At 43.6% G+C, this 18650-nt stretch overlaps 1 protein-coding gene across 2 annotated transcripts in view; it reads right to left on the bottom strand.

The window, feature by feature from the left end:
• Positions 1-253: 253 nt before the first annotated feature.
• The window catches only part of LOC110494684 (guanine nucleotide-binding protein G(s) subunit alpha-like), a 48683-nt gene continuing 30286 nt past the window's right edge, over positions 254-18650 (bottom strand). For both annotated transcript variants that reach the window (XM_090206303.1, XM_090206304.1), the window contains exons 5-11: positions 17600-17697; positions 4327-4455; positions 4133-4191; positions 3852-3972; positions 3521-3651; positions 3191-3258; positions 254-3028 (exon numbers count right to left, since the gene is read on the bottom strand). In XM_090206303.1, the coding sequence (XP_090062429.1) occupies positions 2882-3028; positions 3191-3258; positions 3521-3651; positions 3852-3972; positions 4133-4191; positions 4327-4455; positions 17600-17697 (753 nt within the window). In that variant the 3' untranslated portion in view covers positions 254-2881. The remainder of the gene's footprint in view (positions 3029-3190; positions 3259-3520; positions 3652-3851; positions 3973-4132; positions 4192-4326; positions 4456-17599; positions 17698-18650) is intronic.

Raw genomic sequence — 18650 nt, 5'->3', positions numbered from 1 at the left:
CATCGTAGTTCTTGTGTGGCTTTTATTCTAACTTTCATTTTTTATTCTATTTTTTCTATGATTATCACTGCATTGTTAGGAAAGAGCTCTCAATGTAAGAATTTCACTGTACACCTGTTGTTTCCTGTGTGCACGTGGCAAATAAAAGTTGAAACTTGAACTCATGATCTATCCAGTTGTTGTACCCGAACAAAGCTTCCTATCCCGTGTGTGTGTGTGTGTGTGTGTGTTTTACTCAGACAGTGTAACACTCTGCTTTTACAGACGTAATTTAAGTCTTTGTACAAAATGTACAAGAAGTGTTAGACACATGGAAAAGCAACATACATTGAAAACACTCAATGTAAAAATAAAAAAAGCCAGGTGTTTTTTGGTGCTAAAATTACACTCACTTATTGCTGCAGCGAGTTGGGCTAGGAAAACACAGGAGACATCAACATAACTATACTAAATTAACAAAATAGCTGAAATCTGGTTTCCCACCACTGTCACAGTACCACCATTTGAAAAAGGCAAGGGCTATGCCTCAAGAGTGAGGCTTAGTGTACTCTCATGTTCAAATCTGGCAAAAGTTGACAAATAAATACATAAATACTCCTATGCATTTGTAAATCACAGAGCCATGGCAGAGCATAGTCATATGGCTGAATGTGTACTGTCATTTTCTATAGTACAGAGAGGGTCATCTTGGTTGTCACCTGGTAGTAGGGCAAGGCTGCAGAAATAGAAGAGGCTCCGTCTGGTGAATATGGACATGACAGAAAATGATAGCTTCGAAAAATAAATGGTACTCAGCCTCTGCAAGGCAGAACTAAAAATGAACCAAACACTAATACATTTTTTCTTATTTTTTTAAGCAAAAATAATTAGGTTTATGTAGAAACAAACAATGTTTTGCATTTGGATATTATCCTCTCCTTTAAAAGAGTTAAAGCTTAAAAAAAGAAATACAAATGAGTATAAACTCCTCCCATTACACCCAGATTAAATGTAGGCCGATGTTGGTGACAAAAAACTAAGAAAACCTGGAGAGAGCTCACAATGGAGATACTATAGAGAATAACATACATATAAAATATACAATCTGAAATATATTTTATATATATTCAATTGTGTTAGGGTTTAATATATTTTACTTCAAAACATTAGGATGGGATGTCTGCTAATTTTCCTTCTTAAATTCTATTATATATAAAATCATAGGAAAGTAAAGCAAAACAAATTAATCAACGGACAAACAAATGTGGGAAAATGGTAACTAAGCAACAGATGGCAGCCTCGTCCCCTCACCTCACCCCTACCCAGGGCGGCTGAGGCTTGCCTAGCTGTACAGCGCAGTGAAACATACCTTACATCTTAGCTCTTAGCTCATTTTATACGTACAGTCGTGATCAAGGCACAGGGATCTTCTACAAGTAATTTTTTGTTCAATAAAGTTGTACAAAATAATACATTTTACAGTCTGTACAAGAATAATAGTCCAGCAGTAAAATAAAGACAGACAGACTGAATGCTCGGAGGCTGGGAGACAGGAGAGGTGGCAGGGACAGGGATGTGTAGGGGTAAGTGATGAGGACAGGACTCTGTGTGTGTGTGTGTGTGTGTGTGTGTGTGTGTGTGTCATGTCTGTCCTTTGCTCCCTCAACTTTTTATTTCCGTGTGTTGTGGTCATTCTTTCCTTGTTAAATAAAGTCGGTCTACAATCCCCAGGTGTGGAAAATAGTTCTGTGTTTTGTGAGCTGGAGTCTGGTAGCAGCGGGAAGGGAGGGAGAAGGGAGGGAGAAGGGAGGGGGAAGGGAGGGAGAAGGGAGGGGGAAGGGAGGGGGAAGGGAGGGAGAAGGGAGGGGGAAGGGAGGGGGAAGGGAGGGAGAAGGAGAATAGACGGGGTGATTTGGGAGGTAGGAAACAGGGTTAAATGGTGCACAAAGGCAGATCACACACACAGTGTACACCAACACACAACATGGGGAACTAACAAACTTAAAAGTTGACTTGTGTTATTACAGGAATATATAATATGTATATATATATATATACACATATATAAATATCTATCTATATATATCTATATATATATATATATATAGCTTGGATTTTTTTGCACTGCATGACGTTCACTGTATGCATGAATTCATGTATTATATGTTGAGATTTTCCTCATTGATTCCAGAAAAGCAAGTCATGTGACAGTCTTGTGTCCGAGTCACACTCAGTTCTACATGCATCCATCCATCCCCTGGCAGAACGTGCTCACAACCCGCTTCTTTATTGGTTACATTCCTCCATTTTTCCGTACTGTACATACTGCATCTCTCGAGGACATCTCTTGCCAGAGTAACTGAAGATAGTGTGTGTGTGTGTGTGTGTGTGTGAGAGGAATATTTCCAAGTAGAAGAATGAATGTGAGACACTGAAAATGAGAGAGGGTTTCCTTGCGTTTGTTTTTGAGAGCGAGAGTGCACGAGGAAAAAAGCCACGGATTGCACATTGCAGTCCTGAGCACAGTTTCAAAGTGCAGTGGCGCGTTTAGCAGTCCTGGTTTGTTACAGGTACAGTACTGTGTTTAGGAGTCTGTTGGTTTGTTACAGGTACAGTACTGTGTTTAGGAGTCTGTTGGTTTGTTACAGGTACAGTACTGTGTTTAGGAGTCTGTTGGTTTGTTACAGGTACAGTACTGTGTTTAGGAGTCTGTTGGTTTGTTACAGGTACAGTACTGTGTTTAGGAGTCTGTTGGCTGCACTGTCACTTTCTTACTTTGAAACACAACGTCCCCAGGAGAAGGTGTTTGTTTTTCAGGATGGAAGGGAGGGCTGGTTGAGTGACGAGGGGACTAACTGATCAAGGATAGGCAGAACACTGGGAGTCTCTCCTCCCACTCACATCACAAGAGCTCATATTGTCGTAGGTGCATCCTCTGAATGATGTCTCGACAGTCATTAAAGACGCGCCGGATGTTTTCAGTGTCCACTGCGCAGGTGAAATGGGGATAACAATAGTGCCTTCCATCTCCGCTGGCTGTGCTGATCCTCTGAAAAGGCCACACAGAAGAGAAGGGATTCATTATCACATATGGTTGTGTGCATATTGGCCTGACTTCTATACACTTTTGGTGCTACTACAGTCTCACAATATGCTTGGTTTCTTACACAAAAAGGTAAACAAAAAAGTGACTAGACATTAATGAATGTACCAGAAACTCATCACGTATGAAGTACTTTGCCCTTGTGACACGAGGATCCTCCCCTGGCTCTGGTGTTGCTGGTTGGGAAGGACAGAGACATCAAACCCAGTGGACATCAGTTATATACCAGCATCTGTTAAATCTGTTTAATCACTGTATACCAGACATTTTCATTTCCATCAGTAAAATAATCCATGTTAACCAGATTCATTCTTCACCAGAGAAGAGTTCGCAAAGTGATCCAAAGTGTTCAAAGTTATATTATTACAATTGTTACATTTACAGATAAACTTGAAACGTTGCCAGTCTTGAATAGTTCCAGTAGAGAGTTTCCCTTACCATCATCTGGTGTAGTGTAGCGCCCAAACTCTGGGAAGTACTCTTCAATTTTAGATTTCCCCACAAGCACCTTCACTGCTAGCAGATCCTGTTTGTTCAGGAAGAGAATGACAGAAATGGTCCGTAGCCACCTGAGGAGAGAAACAATAACAAAGGGAGTTGAAGTGGATGTATTCAAATCAATGACATTTTAAATTAGCATAAAAAGGTCAACAATCCATATCGGCAACTGCTGTGGTTGGGAATCACACAAAACAACAGTATGTCAAGGACAGGAGTGGCTTTGTAAGTGGGAGAGAACTGAAAGTGGTAGAGGACAGAGAGGTCTTGCCTGTTGTTCCAGATGTTCTTGAAGAGGTTGAGGGCCTCCTGCAGCCGGTTGGTCTGATTGTCTTCCCGGATCACCATGTTGTAGCTGCTACTGGCTACCACAAAGATAATGGCTGTCACATCTGGAGGGACAGACAGACAGACAGACAGACAAGGAGATAACCACCACTGGGTTAGACATGATACTGGACATGGATGTGAAGGTGGATGTATCACATGCCATTTGCTTATACACTATTGTAGGTAGAAATACAACAGCATTAGATGGTGCAGAGACCTTACCATTAAAACACTGAATCCACTTTCGGCGTTCATCCCTCTGACCTCCAACATCAAACATACTGGGAGAGGAGAAAAGACAGTGAGTTACTTACTGCCCAATATATCCACTGATAACAAGTAGTAGAAACACAGAGGGATCAACAGTTAACTAGGGTATTCATCTTGAAGAAAAATGGCTGCCATTTCAAACTCACTGAAAATTGACTTTGTCTACTTGGAATCTTGTCTCAAAAATCCCCGAAGTCAGTACTCTGCATCTCAACAGGTCCTGATCAGTAGGAGAGTAGTCACTCTGCTTCACAATTTCAATCTTTTCTAGAAAGCTGTAAAAGAGGATTACACATTTATTGACAGATATTAAAGGACACAATGTGATATTTATAGAGTATATTGTGCATACAACTGACAGAAATACATAATTAGTACTATACCCAAATGGACAATACTCCAAGAAATATAACAATATTCTTCATTCATGAGAGACAGATGACCGAAACCCACACAGTACCCAGAATTACCAAACATCAGCCTACCAACTCTGAAACATTCTCAAACCAGAACTATTGTCAAATACCAAAACCTCACTGGGTGCTGCATTTGAGACATTAGATTTATGTTATCTGTCTGTGAATTCAGCCAACTACATGTTTCACCATACATTTCCTGTCAAACTAATCAGACCGTAAACATTCTCAAGATGGCACTAGCTAGCGGTCATCCTGCCACTTGGCAAATTCCATACCAGGCAGATTGAGACTCGGGGAGGGAGACTTTAGTCTCCAACCAGTAAAGCAAAAAGATAACACTTCCACAACCGACCAGCAGAGGGGTGTATTTATTCTCCACAGCCAGATCAGAGGTTTGCAGTGTGAGTCACCAGCCGTTTGCTCTGTCAGACACTGGAGCTGCTGCTGTAGTAGTAATAGTGAGGGGGGGGGGGACTCTGTAAATGTTATATGCATATAGTTGAACCATTAAATATGTCTACGCTGAATTTAGAGAGCCTTTAGACTGATGTGACTTGTTGTGGCCAGCCAGCAGACGGATCGGATCCTCCCTCTTTTTCTACATGTGAACCTGCAGTGTGGACTGCCGTCATTGGTCCAGTGTACTGGGCAGAATGGTGTGACAAGCCCAACCCCACACCATGGTCATAGGCTACACATTTCAATATCAGAGAGGTATTGTGTGTTGTGCCGTCCCAACAGTCAAATATATATATATATATATATATATATATATATATATATTTATATATATATATTTTTTTTCTTTTTTTTTTCTCTTACCTTTATTTAACTAGGCAAGTCAGTTAAAAACATTCTTATTTTCAATGACGGCCTAGGAACAGTGGGTTAACTGCCTGTTCAGGGGCAGAACGACAGATTTGTACCTTGTCAGCTCGGGGGCTTGAACTTGCAACTGGTTACTAGTCCAACGCTCTAACCACTAGGCTACCCTGCCACCCCAATACAATGACTGCTGTCTGAAATGAAGGTAAAACAGCTAAATTCCACAGTGAAGTGCAGTGATTCAGGGCATTACTGAAGATCCCCATGGAGACCAATAAACTTTGATTTGATTGGAGACTGGCTGTAGGAATGTGAGGCCTGGTAACCTGTCTCATGTCCAGAACCCCAACATGGACAATCAGTGTGCTGCTTGGCTGCCTCTCAGGGAAGAGGTATATAACCCTCTGATATAACTAGGAATGTGACACACTGGTGTGAAATGTGACCAGAGGCCTGCAGGTCACACACAGAGAGAGGAGGGGGCTGGCTGGCTGGCTGGCTGGCTGGCAGGCAGGCAGGCAGGCAGGCAGGCAGGCAGGCAGGCAGGCAGGCAGGCAGGCAGGCAGGCAGGCAGGCAAACATTCACATAGACAGACATTCACATAGACAGACATGCTTCATGCTCACACACGCACTCATGCGCAGAGCCAGCTAGCTACCACCTCCCTCTTGGGGCTGAGTGGCAAGGCTGTTCTCATACCACAACTGCTCTGATGTGCCCACGGATCCAGTCCAAATACACATCTCAATTTTAGAATTTCTCCCTATTAATAGAGCTAGTCCTATAATAACCCTTCCCCAGTAGTCAGACTGAATAATGATGTAGAAACACTAACCTGGTGTGCTTTTATTGGTGGCAGACTGACGTTTGTTTTTATATTTTCTTTAACTAGTTTGGTGATCTCAAAAGTATTTCTGGGATATAGTCTGTGTCCATTTATCCAGCACTGGTAAATGGAAATTTAACTTACCACCCCAGCCTTTGAGATTTCCAGTAATGTCAGTATCTTTAACTTGACTATATTTAACTTGAAGTAACAATAGCCTAAATTTAATAACAGAGACATGTTCTACAAAGCAGGCTATAATGTGGCATAACTTAATAGCTCTGGGGCATAGCTCCAAAAATCTTAAAAGACAACACACACACACACTGAATCACGTGAATTATATAACAATGATTATTTGTTTACATTTTCCACCAAAGAAAATATATGGGATCTACCGATGCCAACCGATAACATTGTACAGTCAAATTGTTAATGGGTCAAGTTCACCTCATTGAACTAAAACCCCCTAAAATACATCATTTAAAAAAGGTCAGAATTTTGAGGCATTGTCCTCTCACGATTTTCTATTTTCAACAAAACGCTAAACACATTCTGGTTTGTTCAACATGGGTTTAGTACAACATGGGTTTAGTACAACATGGGTTTAGTACAACATGGGTTTACTTATTGTTGGTTAAGAGTCCTAATAATTTTTCTACTTCCGATGAAAGACGTGTAAGGAGTCTTTCTAAATGTTTTCCTACATCTCATAATGTCATCCACTGCATATCTGGACCTGTTTCTCAGCCGTCCCCCAGCCTATAACTGATCCACCACACACTGTTAGAGAAAAGACAACTCCGAGCCAGCCTTTCCAAGAGATAATAATATTCCACACCATGCTAGTGAGCAGTGTCATGGCGGTGTTTGCTAGCTGAGCACATGCGCAGAAGATGCTAGATCAGGAACAGAGAGTGGACCTGGAACATACATGGATACATTGATACAGAGATTAACCATGCAAGTCTACCATGCAAGTCTACAAGTCTATCAGTTTTGTAAAACATTTGAAACGTAGCTTAATACATACAGTGCCTTGCGAAAGTATTCGGCCCCCTTAAACTTTGCGACCTTTTGCCACATTTCAGGCTTCAAACATAAAGATATAAAACTGTATTTTTTTGTGAAGAATCAACAACAAGTGGGACACAATCATGAAGTGGAACGACATTTATTGGATATTTCAAACTTTTTTAACAAATCAAAAACTGAAAAATTGGGCGTGCAAAATTATTCAGCCCCTTTAAGTTAATAGTTTGTAGCGCCACCTTTTGCTGCGATTACAGCTGTAAGTCGCTTGGGGTATGTCTCTATCAGTTTTGCACATCGAGAGACTGAAATTTTTTCCCATTCCTCCTTGCAAAACAGCTCGAGCTCAGTGAGGTTGGATGGAGAGCATTTGTGAACAGCAGTTTTCAGTTCTTTCCACAGATTCTCGATTGGATTCAGGTCTGGACTTTGACTTGGCCATTCTAACACCTGGATATGTTTATTTTTGAACCATTCCATTGTAGATTTTGCTTTATGTTTTGGATCATTGTCTTGTTGGAAGACAAATCTCCGTCTCAGTCTCAGGTCTTTTGCAGACTCCATCAGGTTTTCTTCCAGAATGGTCCTGTATTTGGCTCCATCCATCTTCCCATCAATTTTAACCATCTTCCCTGTCCTTGCTGAAGAAAAGCAGGCCCAAACCATGATGCTGCCACCACCATGTTTGACAGTGGGGATGGTGTGTTCAGCTGTGTTGCTTTTACGCCAAACATAACGTTTTGCATTGTTGCCAAAAAGTTCAATTTTGGTTTCATCTGACCAGAGCACCTTCTTACACATGTTTGGTGTGTCTCCCAGGGGGCTTATGGCAAACTTTAAACGACACTTTTTATGGATAGCTTTAAGAAATGGCTTTCTTCTTGCCACTCTTCCATAAAGGCCAGATTTGTGCAATATACGACTGATTGTTGTCCTATGGACAGAGTCTCCCACCTCAGCTGTAGATCTCTGCAGTTCATCCAGAGTGATCATGGGCCTCTTGGCTGCATCTCTGATTAGTCTTCTCCTTGTATGAGCTGAAAGTTTAGAGGGACGGCCAGGTCTTGGTAGATTTGCAGTGGTCTGATACTCCTTCCATTTCAATATTATCGCTTGCACAGTGCTCCTTGGGATGTTTAAAGCTTGGGAAATATTTTTGTATCCAAATCTGGCTTTAAACTTCTTCACAACAGTATCTCAGACCTGCCTGGTGTGTTCCTTGTTCTTCATGATGCTCTCTGCGCTTTTAACGGACCTCTGAGACTATCACAGTGCAGTTGCATTTATACGGAGACTTGATTACACACAGGTGGATTGTATTTATCATCATTAGTCATTTAGGTCAACATTGGATCATTCAGAGATCCTCACTGAACTTCTGGAGAGAGTTTGCTGCACTGAAAGTAAAGGGGCTGAATAATTTTGCACGCCCAATTTTTCAGTTGTTGATTTGTTAAAAAAGTTTGAAATATCCAATAAATGTCGTTCCACTTCATGATTGTATCCCACTTGTTGTTGATTCTTCACAAAAAAATACAGTTTTATATCTTTATGTTTGAAGCCTGAAATGTGGCAAAAGGTCGCAAAGTTCAAGGGGGCCGAATACTTTCGCAAGGCACTGTATTCCTTGAATATGAAGGTCCTGATCCTAATCTTTACAAAAATGTTGATTACAGATTGTAAATAGTATGATAATTAAACCCATTACATTGGATCATAATTTTTATAACTACATTAAATATATTATTGCAAACCACCCACTATTTCACTATCCCTAACATCCCTCCGTATTTAAAAGACACACACACACACACCCAGAAGACGCTCTGACACAGAAGAGAGGGAGAAAGGGAGAAAAGAGAGAGAAGACATTACAGAGCTGCTCCAAAAATAGCTCCCTGGCGCCCTGGCCTCCAGCTTGGTTGTTATGGTGACAGAACCACAGGCGCTATAAATAGACTATCAGCTCCAAATCTTTAGTGACTGGAGTGGGGCCAGAGAGAGGGAGAGACAGACACAGAAAAGAAAGAGGAGAGGGAGAGAGAGAGAGAGAGAGAGAGAGAGAGGGAGAGACAGACACAGAAAAGAAAGAGGAGAGGGAGAGAGAGAGAGAGAGAGAGAGAGAGAGGCAGGGAAAGAAGAAAATAGGGGGAGGGAAACGTGGAGAGAGACTAGCAAAGGGAGGGTGAGAGCCCCCCCAAAAAGGGCTGTTGAGCACAGAATGCTGGAAGTAGAGAGGGAAAGGGGTGACAGGCTCTAAACAGGAGAGCATTCTAGAAATAACAACTGTCTGGCAACACGGGCTCTAAACAGGAGAGCATTCTAGAAATAACAACCGTCTGGGATTGCAACAATGTAACTACGTACGCAGACCAGGGTTGTATTCATTATTCGGAATCTGTTTTGCAACAGACACGTTTACGGTTTACTCTGCGAACCAAACTGAAGCAAACAGAGCAAGTGGGACGAAACCGGGAGGGACCTACCTGAATTTGTCCAGCTGCACGGTCGTAACACTGTAGTGCGTCTCACAATTTTCCTGGAATGTATCCATTAGTCTCGTTTTCGTTACAAAACATTTCGTAACAGAAAATGTTTTGCAATGGAATCCGACTAATGAATACACCCCAGGAAAGTCGCGAGACGCGCTACAATGCTGTGGCCATGCACCTGGAACCAACAACTGTTTACCTATTCTCACGCTGGAAATGCAGTCAGCTAGATAAATAGGGAGGATTTTATATGCGTGCAGTGTGTGCGACTACACAAAAATACCCACACACAAACTCAGGCCTTTCAGTTTGAAAAGCCCTCTTACGCTCTCCACCAACCCTGTTTCCAGTGAAACCTCTCACCCTCCCTCTCTCTCTTTGCCTCCCTCTCTCCTTCCTTCTCTCCCTCATGTGATGACTCAGTCCCAGCCATTTCCTGCAGAGACACTACTACAAACTGGATGGGGAGAGAGAAAGAGAGAGAATGGGAGAGAAGAGTTTACCAAGTGAACAATGTATAGCAGAAAAGTAAAGATAGTGTGGCTTTGAGAGAAAGTAGAACTGACAGGCCAGACTGAATGGTCTATAGCTCCGTTGATACATATGTCAGTGGCTAGTAGGCTAGGCCAGGGGTTCTCAAACTGGGGTCGCGGAGGTACTGCAGCAGGTCAACGGCCAGATCTAAAAATATTTAGTCACATTGTTTACGTTTCATGAAAAACATTACTAACAACAACAGATTTAATGACTGTTGACCAAGGCATCCGTGGAATAAGTTTAGAGGGTGTAATATAGTACAATGTAATATCATTGTGTTATCTAAAATGTATGTTCTTAACCCTGGGCAAAATGGGTCTGGGAGGCTCACAGGGATATTGGTATCCACAGTACTCTACCAATTATACATTTTAGAACGTAATACTTATTGTATTGCCCTAAAACATTTTTGATTTTATAATTACATAAATGCACTGTAATTTAAGCTTTAAACCTGCAAAATGTGTAGAATTACAGGACATGAGCTTTAAAGCTGCAACAACAACAAGAATCTCTGCCCAAGGACTATACTTTTTTGAATAGCAGGAAATTAGCTTGAAAACTACACACATTTCTCTCCAATGCCAGGAGGTGGGCCTTTAAGGAGTGGGTTGAGTCACTGATGTGATCTTCCTGTCTGGGTTGGCGCCCCCCCCTTGGGTTGTGCCGTGGCGGAGATCTTTGTGGGCTATACTCGGCCTCGTCTCAGATGGTAAGTTGGTGGTTGAAGATATCCCTCTAGTGGTGTGGGGGCTGTGCTTTGGCAAAGTGGGTGGGGTTATATCCTTCCTGTTTGGCCCTGTCCGGGGGTATCATCAGATGGGGCCACAGTGTCTCCTGACCCCTCCTGTCTCAGCCTCCAGTATTTATGCTGCAGTGGTTTATGTGTCGGGGGGCTAGGGTCAGTTTGTTATATCTGGAGTACTTCTCCTGTCTTATCCGGTGTCCTGTGTGAATTTACGTATGCTCTCTCTAATTCTCTCTTTCTTTCTCGGAGGACCTGAGCCCTAGGACCATGCCTCAGGACTTCCTGGCATGATGACTTCTTGCTGTCCCCAGTCCACCTGGCCGTGCTGCTGCTCCAGTTTCAACTGTTCTGCCTGTGATTATTATTATTTGACCATGCTGGTCATTTATGAACATTTGAACATCTTGGCCATGTTCTGTTTTAATCTCCACCCGGCACAGCCAGAAGAGGACTGGCCAACCCTCATATCCTGGTTCCTCTCTAAGTTTCTTCTTAGGTTTTGGCCTTTCTAGGGAGTTTTTCCTAGCCACCGTGCTTCTACATCTGCATTGCTTGCTGTTTGGGGTTTTAGGCTGGGTTTCTGTACAGCACTTTGAGATATCAGCTGATGTAAGGAGGGCTTTATAAATACATTTGATTTGATTTAAAATGTTCCTTCCCAGGGCCCCAAGACTTGGTTCACGCACTGCCAAAGTCAGATTAAAACTCCTTGTATACTATTTTATCTCACTAAAGAAGAATTTGCTATCACATATGGGGTTCCTGGCCCAAAACGTTTGAGAACCTCTGGCCTAGGCTACTCCACACAGCCCTATTTCCTCAGCATTCCTAAAGCTGTCCACATCAGCCTGAGGGGAGCAGCTCAACAACCTCTCTCTGCTTTTTTCTGTGGCATCGCACCTTCACTTCCCAGTCCTGTTCACTGAATTATGTAGTGCGTTTAGGTACAAATCTTATAAGGGAAACTGAGATACAAATGCAAAATGAAGCCTAGTTTATCAAGTTTTGGTATGGAATACAGAATTAGTACAAAGCAAACACAATTTTGACTCGAGGGACACATTGGGCTTTTTAAAAACCAGCGGAGGGCCGATTGGTTCATCAAAAGCAATTTGCGGGCCAGGAAAAGGGCAGTTATTTTACATTTTTTATTTAACTATCTAGTTTCGACATTCAAGAGTGGCCTGGAGTGTTTTGTACACTCCTCCCCACCCATGATTTTGACAGAGCAATGAGCAGTGCGATTGTCAGACAAGACCATAATACACCTAATACACAGGGAAAGAGCTTTTTATTTTGAGATTCATTTCTGTGACATTCATGTAGGACTGAGATTTATGCAGGTTAACCGTGCTCTCACTAGGTCTCAACCACAGATCAAAACTACTTGACATGTTGTTTTGGGTTTCTGTTTGGTTTAGTATCTATATTACCATAACGTCTATACTGTATGTTGCTGTTGGAACTCAAGGCACTCCCCAAATTGACCCCCAATTCATAACAGGATCCGGTAAAAGTTTGCCCTCAAGAATCTGTAACGTAAAATGTTTTATCGCGGTTGTTATGGAATGAAAATGTAGCGCTCAGCCAGAGAAAGACATTTTGACAACACAATAAGAAATATACTTGCAACAACAGCCATTTCATAACTTCTTGGCCTAATATGTGATGCCCATGAGAGGGTGGTAATCCATGTGGTATAGAATGAAATGAGGCAGATACATGAGGCTCCCGAGTGGCAGAGCGGTCTAAGGCACTGCATCTCAGTGCTAGAAGCATCACAGCAGACCCTGGTTCAATCCTGGGCTGTTTCACAACTGGCCGTGATTGGGAGTCCCATAGAGCAGCGCACAATTGGCCCAGCATCGTCCAGGTTAGGGTTTGGCATCTTTATTTAACTAGGCAAGTCAGTTAAGAACAAATTCTTATTTACAATGACGGCCTACCTGGGAACAGTGGGTTAACTGCCTTGTTCAGGGCAGAACGACAGATTTTTACCTTGGGTAGGCCATCATTGTAAATAAGAATTTGTTCTTAACTGACTTGCCTAGTTAAATAAAACTACGGAGCGTAAGGTTGGTAAATGTGACAAGCCATGCAATCACATGGACGTTGTATATGAAGTGATTGCCTACAGTCTATTTCAGCACCTTTCGGACAGTCAACATGTCACCCTGTTGCATTGCTAAAATGATTAAGATACACTACCAAGTCCTTATCACCGCCACAGAGAGGGGGGAATACCACCAAGTCCTTATCACTGAGACAGAGAGGCGGGAACAAGTACTTATCAACACAGAGACAGGGGAACACTACCAAGTCCTTAACTCTGCCACAGAGAGGGAAAAACAACCAAGTCCTTATCTCTGCCACAGAGAGGGGGGAAACACTACCAAGTCCTTATCTCTGCCACAGAGAGGGGGGAACACTACCAAGTCCTTATCACTGACACAGAGGTTGGGGAATACTACCAAGTCCTTATCACTGCCACAGAGAGGGGGAATACTACCAAGTCCTTATCACTGCCACAGAGAGGGGGAACACTACCAAGTCCTTATCACTGACACAGAGGTTGGGGAATACTACCAAGTCCTTATCACTGCCACAGAGAGGGGTAATACTACCAAGTCCGTATCACTGACACAGAGAAGAGGAACACTACCAAGTCCTTATAACTGCCAGAGAGACGTGGGAACACTACCAAGTCCTTATCACTGACACAGAGAGGGGGGAAACACTACCAAGTCCTTATCTCTGCCACAGAGAGGGGGGAACACTACCAAGTCCTTATCACTGACACAGAGGTTGGGGAATACTACCAAGTCCTTATCACTGCCACAGAGAGGGGGAATACTACCAAGTCCTTATCACTGCCACAGAGAGGGGGAACACTACCAAGTCCTTATCACTGACACAGAGGTTGGGGAATACTACCAAGTCCTTATCACTGCCACAGAGAGGGGTAATACTACCAAGTCCGTATCACTGACACAGAGAAGAGGAACACTACCAAGTCCTTATAACTGCCAGAGAGACGTGGGAACACTACCAAGTCCTTATCACTGACACAGAGGTTGGGGAATACTACCAAGTCCTTATCACTGACACAGAGGTTGGGGAATACAACCAAGTCCTTATCACTGCCAAAGAGAGGGGTAATACTACCAAGTCCTTATCACTGACACAGAGAGGGGGGGAATACAACCAAGTCCTTATCACTGCCAAAGAGAGGGGTAATACTACCAAGTCCTTATCACTGCCACAGAGAGGGGGAACACTACCATGTCCTTATCACTGACACAGGTTGGGGAACACTACCATGTCCTTATCACTGCCACAGAGAGGGGTAATACTAACAAGTCCTTATCACTGACACAGAGAAGAGAAACACTACCAAGTCCTTATCACTGACACAGAGAGGGGGGAAACACTACCAAGTCCTTATCACTGACACAGAGGTTGGGGAATACTACCAAGTCCTTATCACTGACACAGAGGTTGGGGAATACTACCAAGTCCTTATCACTGACACAGAGGTTGGGGAATACTACCAAGTCCTTATCACTGACACAGGTTGGGGAATACTACCAAGTCCTTATCACTGCCACAGAGAGGGGGAACACTACCAAGTCCTTATCACTGACACAGAGAGGGGGAACACTACCAAGTCCTTATCACTGACACAGAGAGGGGGGAACACTACCAAGTCCTTATCACTGACACAGAGAGGGGAAATACTACCAAGTCCTTATCACTGCCACAGAGAGGGGGAACACTACCAAGTCCTTATCACTGCCACAGAGACGGGGGAACACTACCATGTCCTTATCACTGACATAGAGAGGGGGAACACTACCAAGTCCTTATCTCTCCCACAGAGACGGGGGAACACTACCATGTCCTTATCACTGACACAGAGACGGGGGAACACTACCATGTCCTTATCACTGACACAGAGAGGGGGGAACACTACCAAGTCCTTATCACTGACACAGAGAGGGGGAACACTACCAAGTCCTTATCACTGACACAGAGAGGGGGAACACTACCATGTCCTTATCACTGACACAGAGACGGGGGAACACTACCATGTCCTTATCACTGACACAGAGAGGGGGGAACACTACCAAGTCCTTATCACTGACACAGAGAGGGGGGAACACTACCAAGTCCTTATCACTGACACAGAGAGGGGGAATACTACCAAGTCCTTATCACTGACACAGAGAGGGGGGAACACTACCATGTCCTTATCACTGACACAGAGAGGGGGGAACATTACCATGTCCTTATCACTGACACAGAGACGGGGGAACATTACCATGTCCTTATCACTGACACAGAGACGGGGAACACTACCATGTCCTTATCACTGCCACAGAGAGGGGGAACACTACCATGTCCTTATCACTGACACAGAGATGGGGGAACACTACCAAGTCCTTATCACTGACACAGAGACGGGGGAACACTACCATGTCCTTATCACTGCCACAGAGACGGGGGAACACTACCATGTCCTTATCACTGCCACAGAGACGGGGGAACACTACCATGTCCTTATCACTGACACAGAGAGGGGGGAACATTACCGAGGGAGGGTTTTCACTTTCCCTCACTAACCCAGACAGATTTTCATTCCATGCCGACACCATCATTGATGCTAAAGTTGTCTCTCTTTCCCCAACACACACACACACTAATTCTTTCTCCTTCTGCAGCTAGCCTGAGTTAAAAATAGCTCTCCCTCTCCCCTTCTCTGCTTCTCCGTTTACATAAGTACACAGCGGGGGGAGGGGAGCACTTCCGGTGTGGCTACCCAGCATCTGATCCACAACACAGGCTGGGCTGCTGGGTGTGGGAGACTGGAGGAGGGCTGACATACATACCCCGCAATGCAGGAAAGACCTCCATCTATATGTCTCTCCCCCTTTAGCCTGCACCTAACTGTCTAACCTAACCTGCCTGCCTGCCTCTCCGTCTGTCGTCTTCCTGCCTGTCTTTGACGTTCCAGGAGCGGCTCGCATCCTGGGCTAAGAATAACAAACCAGAATCACATTTCAAAACAAGGGAGAGATTTCATGACCAACAGCATCCATCTTCCAAGAACTCTGGATTCATGTGACCAGTGCATGACTTATAACATAGTCAGGTCTGACAGAGACAAAAAAACAGATAAGAAACAATTCCAGAAATGAAAAGCTATGAGCCGATGAGGGAAAGGTAAGCTCTACTGTAAAACCCTCTCCCTCCCAGCACAGCCAACCCTCTCCCTCCCAACACAGCCAACCCTCTCCCTCCCAACACAGCCACAATGAAAATATATTAGAATATGCACAAATCTCCAGCATATACAAATAAAAAAACAAGCTCTTGTAAAACACAATCTCAACAACAGCCACACTGTAGAGTGAAACAACAGCCACACTGTAGAGTGAAACAACAGCCACACTGTAGAGTGAAACAACAGCCACACTGTAGAGTGAAACAACAGCCACACTGTAGAGTGAAACAACAGCCACACTGTAGAGTGAAACAACAGCCACACTGTAGAGTGAAACAACAGCCACACTGTAGAGTGAAACAACAGCCATACTGTAGAGTGAAACAACAGCCATACTGTAGAGTGAAACAACAGCCATACTGTAGAGTGAAACAACAGCCATACTGTAGAGTGAATCAACAGCCATACTGTAGAGTGAAACAACAGCCACACTGTAGAGTGAAACAACAGCCATACTGTAGAGTGAAACAACAGCCACACTGTAGAGTGAAACAACAGCCACACTGTAGAGTGAAACAACAGCCACACTGTAGAGTGAAACAACAGCCACACTGTAGAGTGAAACAACAGCCACACTGTAGAGTGAAACAACAGCCACACTGTAGAGTGAAACAACAGCCACACTGTAGAGTGAAACAACAGCCACACTGTAGAGTGAAACAACAGCCACACTGTAGAGTGAAACAACAGCCACACTGTAGAGTGAAACAACAGCCACACTGTAGAGTGAAACAACAGCCACACTGTAGAGTGAAACAACAGCCATACTGTAGAGTGAAACAACAGCCATACTGTAGAGTGAAACAACAGCCATACTGTAGAGTGAATCAACATCCATTCTGTAGAGTGAATCAACAGCCATACTGTAGAGTGAATCAACAGCCATACTGTAGAGTGAATCAACAGCCATACTGTAGAGTGAATCAACAGCCATACTGTAGAGTGAAACAACAGCCATACTGTAGAGTGAATCAACAGCCATACTGTAGAGTGAATCAACAGCCATACTGTAGAGTGAAACAACAGCCATACTGTAGAGTGAAACAACAGCCATACTGTAGATTAAGGATGCCATTGTCAGCTGGACAAATTGAATAAGTCAGCAACAAAGCAGTTAAATGAATACTTAACCTGTCCTGAAGTTTGAGTCTGTCTGTGTGTGTGTGTGTGTGTGTGTGTGTGTGTGTGTGTGTGTGTGTGTGTGTGTGTGTGTGTGTGTGTGTGTGTGTGTGTGTGTGTGTGGGTGGGTACTTACTACTGTGCACAGTCGATCAGCTGGTACTCATTGGATCTCTCGAAGCAGGCCTTCACCCCCTCGTCTTGCCATAGGGTCTTAGCATGCTCATAGAACTCCTGCAGAACAACATAACACAGAGAACTGGATCAGGCCAGTACATGGGTAGACAGTTAAACCGGTTGCCAACTTGGACCCAACTCAGATTAGAAAAATCCTTCAACATTATTTACATTTCAGGTATTCATTTCATTCAGGCAATAGAAAATATAGTCCTAGGCCCTACCCCCGCGGCCCTACCCCCGCGGCCCTACCCCCGCGGCACACCTGTACATCTCAAATTATTAGATAATTGAGCGATAGTTCACCTACATACAGTACGTAGGATCTTAATTTTAGCCAGTTTCCTACAGCAGGAAAATAATCTTGGAGCAACAGGAAATGTGAATTATGTGGATTATAGACGGACGGGTTGGTTGTTTAGGGAAAGGGACACCTAGTCAGTTGCACATCACGGAAAGCATTCAACCAAAATGTGTCGTCCGCATTTAACTCAAGCCCTCTGAATCAGAGGGGGGGCTGCCTTAATCAATGTCCAAGTCATCAGTGCACTGGGAGAAGTTGTTGTTTGGGGTTAAGTGCCTTGTTCAAGGGCAGAACGGCAGATTTTTCCACCTTGCCGGCTCTGGGATTTGAACCAGCAACCTTTGTGTTACTGGCCGCGCACTCTTAACTACTGGGCTACCACTAGCAACTACAATGTGTGCACAGCTATGGGGAAAAACAGAGTGGTTATCGCGACGTTGTCAGCCAACCCGTCTAAAATTAATGGCCATTTTTGTATGGGTTGATACATTTTTCGTAAGGGAAAATCAAGTCTGAAATTATAAAGTGGAAATTACAAACTTCAGAAGCCTTTTTAAACTCCAAATACACTACATGTCTTTAGCCTATCAGAAGGTAAGATGAAGAAGCAATGCTTGTCTAAATCTATCCTATCTAACCTAGCCAGGCTTTTGCTCTAGTCATATTATAGCAAACTACACCAGCTAATCCTGAGGAGGAGATAATT

The sequence above is a fragment of the Oncorhynchus mykiss genome, chromosome 17, assembly GCF_057628025.1.
Source record: "Oncorhynchus mykiss isolate SJ-2025 chromosome 17, ASM5762802v1, whole genome shotgun sequence".
Classification (NCBI taxonomy): Eukaryota; Metazoa; Chordata; class Actinopteri; order Salmoniformes; family Salmonidae; genus Oncorhynchus; species Oncorhynchus mykiss.
This window is presented reverse-complemented; position numbering and strand designations above follow the sequence as displayed.